Below are 9,419 nucleotides of genomic sequence, written 5' to 3' on the forward strand. Positions count from 1 at the left end.
TTGTTTCTGTTCTAAATACTCTGTATTAGCACCGGTCACCAGGGCAACAAAGTAAAAGCAGATAACAACCTCAGCAGAGCCCACCGAACCAACAGAGTAGAGTCACACGGCAATTTTTTTGCGTAAACGTGTATATATCTTGATTAAACTATTGCCGTCGCTGTCTCTGTTCTAGAAATTGAGAGTATGCTTTCGAGGTTGCCCACGTTCGCAGAAATCGGGTTCACGTTTGAGCTGCCATAGGACACCTTCTTCTCGTGCTAGGCTAGATACGACAGGAATATGTCCTTGCCCTTGTTGTACAGTGCCTTGTTGAACTTGACCGACATCGTGAAGAAGACCACGTCCTCGCTCGTCTTCGGCCACTTGCCTGCCTTGTCCCCGTGATACTTGCCTCAATGACCGTCTCAGCATCAGCGCACTATAATCTCCAGTCGCTGGACAGTCGTGTACATGTAAATTGGGATTGGAGGAGACTTCCAGCTACCCCGTCCATACGTGATTTTCGCGAGCCTCCACTTGGAGCAAAATCTTCTTCGGCAGGAATCGCGATGGCGAGGACAATAGCGAGACGTAGAAACGATCAAACGTACTCTCGGCATCATATACAGTTGCTCTTGTACGGCCAGCTTTGCTAATTCATCAAACAGGAAATCGTTTAGAAAAACTATTGATGCACGCTGAAATGGTAAACGCGACGAAAGTGGCGTATCAAGAGCGTCTCCTTGGCTCAAACACTTTGTGGAGTAATATCATCCTTGGTGCATGCTCTTGAAAACAATGAACACCTCAAAGAAAAACTTCCGGTCGTTTCTCGATTCCCAAGCATTGGCGTGCAATCGTCTGAATCGCAAACTGCGCCGCAACATTCCCCGGGCCAGCACCAATGTCAAGAAAGACGTCGTCTCGATGCACAGCTCCAATCATTTGAATCACGCTTGATGCGGCAGGCAGCATCTCACCTGCGTTCTCAACCGTCTTTCCCGCTTGTTGACGAACGTCCGCGGCCGAAACGCTGCTGAAGATATCGCGGATAGCGCTTTCGGCTTGGCTCGGCTCCAGAAGACGAAAATGCTGCTTATGAGATAATGTTGGCGTCGACGTGGAGAAAAAACACGGTGGAAATCTTGATAGATCACGTCCATACGTGCGCTTCAGAGCATGCAGCCGGTTCTCAAGCGCTTGGACAGAATGTTTACTCCTTATGGCCCGCGCCACCTCCTTCCACTCTACTCGCTTGTGTTGGGAGTCATACTCGAGTGCAAGCGCTACAACGTTTGTCTTGTGCGTCGGTGAAGTTGGTCCGCATAGCAAAAAAATACTGAGAGAGAAGGCATGCATCTAACCTAGGAATACTGTAGTTGATACCAGCACGATTGGTGGCTATGGGGCTTAAGCCACGACCAAATTTTTATGATAGGTTTTAGGATCTGCTAGCCTTGTTTACTACACGTTTTTTCCTTGCGCTTCATGCGGCTACCAGCCGAACCGCAAATATGACGCTAGGCTGGCCGAAAAAGATACGCGCTCTCGCGATATTCACAACTCAGTTTTGCCAGTCGGCACAGAAAGGATCTATCAGAAGCCGTAATCCGAAGATCTGATTGGCAAAAACAAAACAAGGTGTAGATTTTGTAGAACGCGGCAAAATGCCGCGCTTAAAGGGTCGTTTTTCCCACCCTCTTTTTAAAATCATGTCAAACGCGGCAAAATGCCGCGTTTGACCACGAAAGGATTAAAAGAGCAATAGTATCAGTCTGTCAGTAATATTACCGTGCATAGCTCATCGATAATAATACTACATGCATGTCGTTCATAAATCTAACAAAAACATACATATATATATATATAAATATAAATGGGTGTTTCGAAACCGACGCACACTCAAGCCCCTGTTAGGCGTTCTTACAATCAATATCTCACCAACACTTGCAATCTATAGCAAAGCATGGCTCGAACTCGTCTGAAGGACCCCCAGATTATGGAGGTGTCCCGTTCACCCTTGAAGCCTCCGAACTCACTGCTGCCATACCTAAAATTAATCCGACCTGCGACCCTATCGGACAGGTACCACAATTGTGGTACATGAAGTGGAAAAAGGCCAGCGGACTTTATTTAGCAAGTAAAGTAATTTTGTGTAATCATTATGTTTGGAGGAAGATAGGCAAGATTTGTCGTTATGTACTGAATCTGTAGAGAGCCTGTTGTGTCTAGTTTATAGGCGGGTCAGAATCGCCTAAAACGGCCTGTGAGCTGAGAAAATCAAAAAAAGCTGAAAACAAGCAAATTACACTAGAGAGTCATGTGCTCTCTAGCAGGCAAATAATAAAATGAAGCTGAACTTGGCAATCATCCGGATAAATCGACTGTCCGGATACTTGTTGGACATCGACAACCAGTCACTACTGAACGCATTTCATTGGCCAGCCATTTTCCAATGAAATTTTGCCGTTTGGCAGGCCAGAATCTCTCTATCAGTCGGCGATACACAGCCACACGTCGTACCTGACAATAAGGTCGAGGCCTCACTCGCTCTTTTTTCGACGCTACTGCGCAGACCTCTCAAATTGCACTGCTGCATGCAGCGCACACGGCGCCACGTCAGCCCCCCCCCCCTCCAACCTCCCAATACGACAGTGTAGCTCAATGGATAGAGCGCAGGGTCTTGTCCTGAGAATGTTGGTTCGACTCCAACCGCTGTCATTCTGTGTTTTGTTTTATCGTTGTTTGCTTGGATTGTTAACTACCTCGAGCACGTCCTGTGTGTATCCAGGGGCGGGATCCCTAATTGCTGCGGTCTAGAGCAGGCGCTGGTGGCGCTCAATCTTGCTGTTCAGGACTCCCGCGCGATGGAGAGTGCGGAGGTGCTTGAGGACGGCGGCTGACCCGCGCGATGTGATCTTTCGCTCGGCTAAAAATGCAAGGACTGCTTCCTCCGCCCGTTTGCCCAAGTCGAGAACCTGATCGCGGTAGCCATGCGCTGCCGTGTCAAGTTCGAAGCCGTCGTCCAAGAAGAGTTTCACGAAGGCCACAAGCAGCTTGGCGTCCGACTTCTGCTGCTTTGAGATGGGTGCTTGTCACATCCTTGGGGCTTGCGCGTACCAAGCAAACCACGTAGCATGAAGGTGAGTGACTGAAGATCTGCGTTGCGTCTTCTTGGGCTCACTGACAGCTTCTTCTGCAGTGTGTATGTGGTGGCGCTTGTGTGAAGGCTTCATAGGATCGTTGTTCAGCTTGGCCTCGAGAGCGTCCATGCGCTGATCTTGGCGTTGAGTGTGCTCGATTAAATGGTTAATTACAGCGGCCTGGTGTCGAATTGTCTTCTGGTCGCTGGTGTCTTCGGTTTGCTTGCCGTCTTGCGAGGTTGGTTGGGCTTTGGTGTCGTTGCTTGATTTGCTGCAGGGTGATGCTACAGATACCAAGTGCGACGACCATCCGAGCAGTTCTGCGATGGAGCAGCCACTGTGAAGGACGCATGCTTCGATGCGCTTGACGGCTGGAGCTTCAGGGCTCAGCTCCTTCAGCAAGGGGTAGTGGCGAAGCACACACGCGGTAAGAACATCAAGAACGGACTGGTTGACGTTGTGGCTTGTTGTCCCAATGTCTTGGCAGGTAGCGAAGAGGATACGCTGAGCAGCTTCGACTTTGGTACGCGCCTGCGCGTCGAAGGGCTTGAGCTTCTGGAGAAACACCGGTGCTTCAGCGTCGTGGCCGCTAAATATCTTGCTGATCTTGTGGTCCTCTGCGCTGGTGTTGAAGATGTAGTTGAACCCTTTATTTGTTGTTGTCATATTCCAGGCGCCGCGGTCGAAGATCCAGCGAGCCGTAAGCTAGCCACAAGCGCTCGCATGCTGAGCGCCGCCGCGACGAAACGAGTGGGACGTCAGCGCAACCTCGACACCTGCCGGTTTGGCGATGCGGTCCAGTACGCGGTTTACATGGGCAAAGATGGTCGGGATCGTGTGCAAGCCAGAAGTCGGAGCCGTCAGGCCTTGCGTCGTCGTCGGATGGTCGAGCATCTCCAACAACGGCACGTCAGGGGCCAGCTCGATGGCGGATTGACTTGGCTGCTCGGGCAGGTTGTCTATAACGTTTGCCGAGGGGACTACCTGGGTAAGAAGCGCCAGCGCGACAGCGAAGAGGGGGCACGTGGCAAAGTCCACGTCAGGGAAGATCGACAGGCCCTGCTCTTCGGATGTCTTCATACGGATGAAGCTAACGAAGAGTACCTTTCCCGCGTCGATGGACAAGTTCTGCTTCCGAAGATGCGCAAGGTCGGACGCTCGGCCGAACAGATACCACAGCAGGCATAGTAAGGCAGCGTCTTGGTAGTCACTTGGACAGCTAGCGTTAACATACAAATACATAAGCATTCTTTTTAAATCACCCTTTGAGCACGGTGGGGCTTTGGTGATGAAGCCACCACCATCTCGCTTCATACAAAAGTTGTCCAGTGTTTTACCCATTTTAAGCAACCGAGCCTCAAGTGCGGGTCTGTGCCGAGGGAACTGTTCGAGTAGCCATACTTTAGCCTGCCGGTAGTATTGCATCGAAGTGTTTCTAGCCAACGGCTTGCCTTTTTTGCCCTCATTAAATGCAAGATACATACCAAACTTATCCATCACTGATACGAAACACTTTCCAGTCTCATCACGTTCAATGCAAGTTCGCACATACTCATCACTTACATTCTCCGTTTTTAGAAACTTCTTAAAAGTTGCCACTGCTGTTGCCTTGGCTCTTTTTGTGTTTCCACACTCTAGTTCCGCTAAGCCCATTGCTCTTGTCGGATAAATGCAAAATATGCAAGTGATACGATGTTGACTTGCCTAATATGTTGCGATACACATATTTTTTATATTGCTCCGACCCGATACGTCGGAATGGCTGGCTTACATGACTCACCTAACCCCGTACTGTCTTATTGGTCAATAATCCAAATTACCGGGATGTGACTGGACAATTGTTTGCGCATAAATGATGGGAATTCTTCACTCCAATGTCCCAGTTCAACAAATCGACGCAGCGGCTGCCGATTACGGTGTAGCGTACAACCGGCGGGACAACATTGGGAATGAATTTCACGCTTCACAAAGGGCTATTCAAGATTTGTGCAAGGAATTCTCCCAAACTTGTGGTTTCCAGCTGAAAGTTTCGAGCTTTTCTGCTAAGCGGAACGGATCTGGCAACGCCAAATACGTGTGCAAAAAACTTAACCAGGATGCACCAGAGGAAACAATTTATTGCCCCTTTTTCTTTAACGTGAGTGGAGTGGAAGGATTCTGGAAGGTGACCTAAGCAAACTTTTGCCATGACCACGTGAAGCACGTAGGATTTTCCAGTCGGCCTGTTGCTGAGGGGTCTGTACCTCTTCTTGTTAAGGACAAGAGAAACACCACACAAAATGTTGAAGAACTTGCGAGATTGGTTGAAACCGAGATGCTGCCACATTATGAAGGGAAACTTGCCCGAGTAAAGGGGACGTCGATCGCCGAGTTTCTAAAGGGAAAGGGCTTCACTTTGGGACCGACATCTATTTCCCGCGTTAAACAAGGCATCGAGGCAAACAACGAGGTGGGTCGCTTGAGTAGCTACCAAAAGCTGGAGAGCTACCTAAAGTTGATGACCGAGAAAAACCCAGGTTCTTTTTACAAGTTCGAGAAAGAAGCTGACGGGACCTTCAAGCGGGCGTGCTTTTTGCCGAACATTGGTATCCGAGTGGTTACAATGGGAAGGCGTCTCTATGGTGTTGACGGTGCTCATCTCAAGGGTGAAATGAATAATTACGGGGATTTTTTGGTGGCTACAGCAAAAGACTACGACAATCACATCGTACCCTTTGGATTCTCCATTGTTTTAGTAGAGAATATCGACAATTGGCTGTGGTTCCTTCAAGCTATGAAACAAGCACTGATTGATATTGTCCGATTCACCCTTATATCGGAAAAGTAGCTCGCTAGCACTAAACCGGGAGCTGTCGAGTATCTGCGGGGAATAGACAAGAAACATTGGGTTAAATACGCCTTTCAGGAACATTTCAAACTCCCAACATACAACGAAACGACCTGGATTGGTGACGAATGTCGAAGTGCTAAACCCTTGGAGGCCTTTGGGATTTATTTTAGAAATTTAAGTGAGCTTGTTTCTGACCGACGACAAATGGCTGCAAACTGGCTGACGAAGGCTCCTGGCTCTCAACTCGTCCCCACGCTGTCAGTTGAGCGCAAGAAGCTGGCAATTTTTGGCGGACAATGAAAAGTTACACCGTGTATGAAAGGTGCTTATAACGTGCTGCTCGTCGGTTCCTCTAAGCAACCGGGTTGGGTGCACCTATAGCGTATGGTCAATCTACCAGACTCAGAGTGTACATGCGGTAACTGGCAGGATAATGAATTTCCTTGTGTACACGCCATACCAGCAGCAGTCACTGAAGGTCAGCGTCTGGAGACACTTTGCGACGCCAAGCGGCTTTCTATCGACAATTTTCGAGATACGTACATGACTCCGTTTCGACCGTGGCCAACAGACGTCACACTACAAGAAGACACTTCGCTGAAAGTCCCGGTACGTCAATCGGACCCTCCTCAAATGGGAAAAAGCGGCTTTAAACCAGGCCCTGCACAAGCGTCGAAAGTCAAAACATGGAGATTAGTGACGGGTTTGAGGTTGCCAGTGGCGACAAAAGACACAAACAAACTTAAGCAATGCATAATACCGGCTTCACTTATACACGTTTGGTTATCACATTATATGCTACAACATTTTTATATGTTACAGAAAATATAGAGGCTACGATGCCGCGAATGACAAGTTGCTGTGTTTTTTCGTTAGAAACCAATAATTTTATTTAAATTTCCTAAGTAGTTTGGTTTTTTATCATTAACCCTATTTGAGCAGGTTTTTGTCAGCCATTTACTGACTGCTTTTTGGACTGTTCGAGCTGATCATTATTTGGAAAATAGTACACCTGCATCATGTAGTAATAGCTGCTATGATGATTACTAATAATATTATGATATAAGATTACTACTATCATAAAACTACTAATACAAGCCGAAATAGTCTAGCGGAGGTCAATAATTGCCTCCCAATCCACCGTAGCTAGATCCTTGGCGCGCCTGAGGTTGTTGGAATTCGCTTCCCATACATAACGATGTCCATTCCCCCCACCTTCCATAGTTTCGTCCTCGCCGTTGGTTTTAGTTTCCCCGTTGTCTACCTCGAAGTCTTCCTCATTTAACTCGTACCACCCCACCTTGTCCAGCTCTTTTTTGACGGAGTGGACGTTCGTTGAAAAGCGGCTAGCCGCTCTGCGTTTTTCAGCTTGACGGGCAACGGCTTTTGGACCGCACCCTGTCTTTCTCTTCAAGTGTTGGATCAGCTTGTACGGTGTGCTGAGGGTAATGTGACAACGCCAACACTTCTTCGTCTTTCGCCCTTTGGGGCGACCGAGCTTCTTCTTGGACGGGTGCCGGAGGACAGGGGTCATTGAAGCAGAATGAAAAAGGAAAAGTGACTAGTTTTTGAAAGTGAAATACTTTTTCATTAAGAACGTAGTAATGTATGACTTGTCCAATTCATACGAATATTTTCTTTTTCTATATTCTAATATTAATGTACAAACACTGACTCAGTGCTACTAGCGTTGCACCACATCTCAGTGCTTTTCACTGAGTCAAGGTAATTCCTCGATAATTAACACTGACATTTTTTTACACGTCGTGTTTGAGTCTAAGATCAATAGGTCTTTATGGGCGTGGCACCGAACGCTAATCTAGCAAAACATTTCCTCATTTCACGATGATCCGAAAGAAAGATGGAAAATCCCGTGGCTTTATCAAGCAAGGCGTTTGCCTATCAAAGCATATTGTGGCTGCCAGTTGGGTCGATGGCTCAATCGTTAATGTCGTCTCAAATGCCGATGCGGCGTTCACTGTCCCGACTTGTGTTCACGAATACAATTCTGCTATGCAAGGCGTCGACCGACATGATCAGCTGCGTGGGCGATTTTCGCTAGCCGACGGGCCTTCGTTTCAAGGTATGGTATACACAGCCAACGCAGCAGCAGCACCAAGGCCGACGGTCTTTGAATACTACTGGGATCGTAACGCCTGTGGGCACGCTACAGACGAAAGAGGCTTGGGTGGTGCTACAGGGGCGAAGTCGGTCAAAGCGCAAATGCACAGTTTACAATTTTGAATGCAGAAATGCTACTAAAAAACGGATTATTGCGAAATGCATGGTGTCGCTGTGTAAACGTGCATATTCCATTGACTCCACGAGACCGCATCTGTGTCAGCAAGCAACTTGAACGTACTGGCAGAAGTACTATCTCTTCTGCTTGCGTAGGAAGGTCTATACAGTAGACGGCAACTTGAGCCGGACGTCGGCGATTTAGCCCAGCATCCGTTCTTGAAAAAGCGTCAAGAGAAACGGAAGTCTAGCGCGGATGGTGATGCATAGCTATTAGCAGAGCTACGTTAGTACCAACGTAGGCAATTACACCATCACTGTGTACTAGTTTCCTTGTACTATGCCGCTGGAGTAGTAGTAAATATGCTCTTACGAGCCTTGAAGTTGTTGTCTTCGACGGGTATGTCTATGGTGTCTTCGTCTTTATTACGTACGTCGCTGGTACCACCTTCTTCGGTGTCGCCGTGCCAGAATGTTCCTCGCTGGGGCTGCCGTCCCTCGTGTCGGAGTATCAGGCGGAACTGTCGCAGGAACTGTCGTCTCCGGCGCGCACGCCTCTGATTTCTCTCTGTCAGGCGGGTACGTCGCTGGAGCTGCCGTCTTCGACGCGTGTGCGTCTGGCGTCTCTGTGTCAGGCGGGTGCGTCGCTGGGGCTCTCGTCTCGGGGCGCACGCCTCTGGTGGAGCGAGATTGTCGCTGAGCCGTAGTCTCGGGCTTGTAGGTCACAGCTGCGTGTGTCGCTGTAGCAGTTGGATCGTGCATGTAGGTCTGAGATGCTGACGTTGCAGGAGAATAAGTGGATTGGATCGGTGTTTCGTTGGGAGCGTCGTGGCCGGCAACTTTGACTAAGACCCTAAGTAGGTGACCTGCCGCAGGGGGTCCGAAAATGATATTGTTATTTATCGTAGTAGCATCTTCACGATAAATTATCGCGAAGCTAGCTTGTATGTTGGCAATACGTTATGATGCTTTAGCTAGAAGACCAATAAATAATTGAGTTACTGCTGCAATAACCAAGGTTTATTGAATCAATAACAGGTATCTACGCTCGAGTTGCTGTGTCAAGTGTTTGTGCGTCCCAGTAACCAGCATTTTCGCGCAGGAAGAGAATCATTTCTAAAGTGGGAAGTGAGAGAAAAGAAAATGAGTCTGCTGAGATCAGCCGATTCGGCAACAAAACGACTGGTTCGTGGCGATCGATTGACTGCTGCAGATAACTTCAGGAA

The 9,419-nt window shown here is 48.3% G+C and overlaps 3 protein-coding genes across 3 annotated transcripts; 2 read left to right on the forward strand and 1 right to left on the reverse strand.

Annotated features, from left to right (window-relative positions):
• Window positions 1-413: 413 nt before the first annotated feature.
• Window positions 414-1,309, reverse strand: PITG_20021 (histone methylation protein, putative; the record flags this gene model as incomplete). The annotated part of the gene is made up of 3 exons (XM_002895724.1): window positions 414-737; window positions 802-1,232; window positions 1,276-1,309. The coding sequence occupies 3 exons, from the start codon at window positions 1,307-1,309 to the stop codon at window positions 414-416; spliced, it is 789 nt and encodes a 262-aa protein (XP_002895770.1).
• Window positions 1,310-4,980: 3,671 nt separating this feature from the next.
• PITG_20023 (uncharacterized protein) lies at window positions 4,981-5,357 on the forward strand (the record flags this gene model as incomplete). The annotated part of the gene is made up of 2 exons (XM_002895725.1): window positions 4,981-5,289; window positions 5,343-5,357. 2 exons carry the CDS (start codon window positions 4,981-4,983, stop codon window positions 5,355-5,357), a joined length of 324 nt encoding a protein of 107 aa, XP_002895771.1.
• Window positions 5,358-5,439: 82 nt separating this feature from the next.
• Window positions 5,440-6,255, forward strand: PITG_20024 (uncharacterized protein; the record flags this gene model as incomplete). The annotated part of the gene is made up of 2 exons (XM_002895726.1): window positions 5,440-5,574; window positions 6,184-6,255. The coding sequence occupies 2 exons, from the start codon at window positions 5,440-5,442 to the stop codon at window positions 6,253-6,255; spliced, it is 207 nt and encodes a 68-aa protein (XP_002895772.1).
• Window positions 6,256-9,419: the final 3,164 nt, after the last annotated feature.

Source organism: Phytophthora infestans, genomic scaffold, assembly GCF_000142945.1.
Source record: "Phytophthora infestans T30-4 supercont1.137 genomic scaffold, whole genome shotgun sequence".
NCBI classification, from domain to species: Eukaryota; Oomycota; class Peronosporomycetes; order Peronosporales; family Peronosporaceae; genus Phytophthora; species Phytophthora infestans.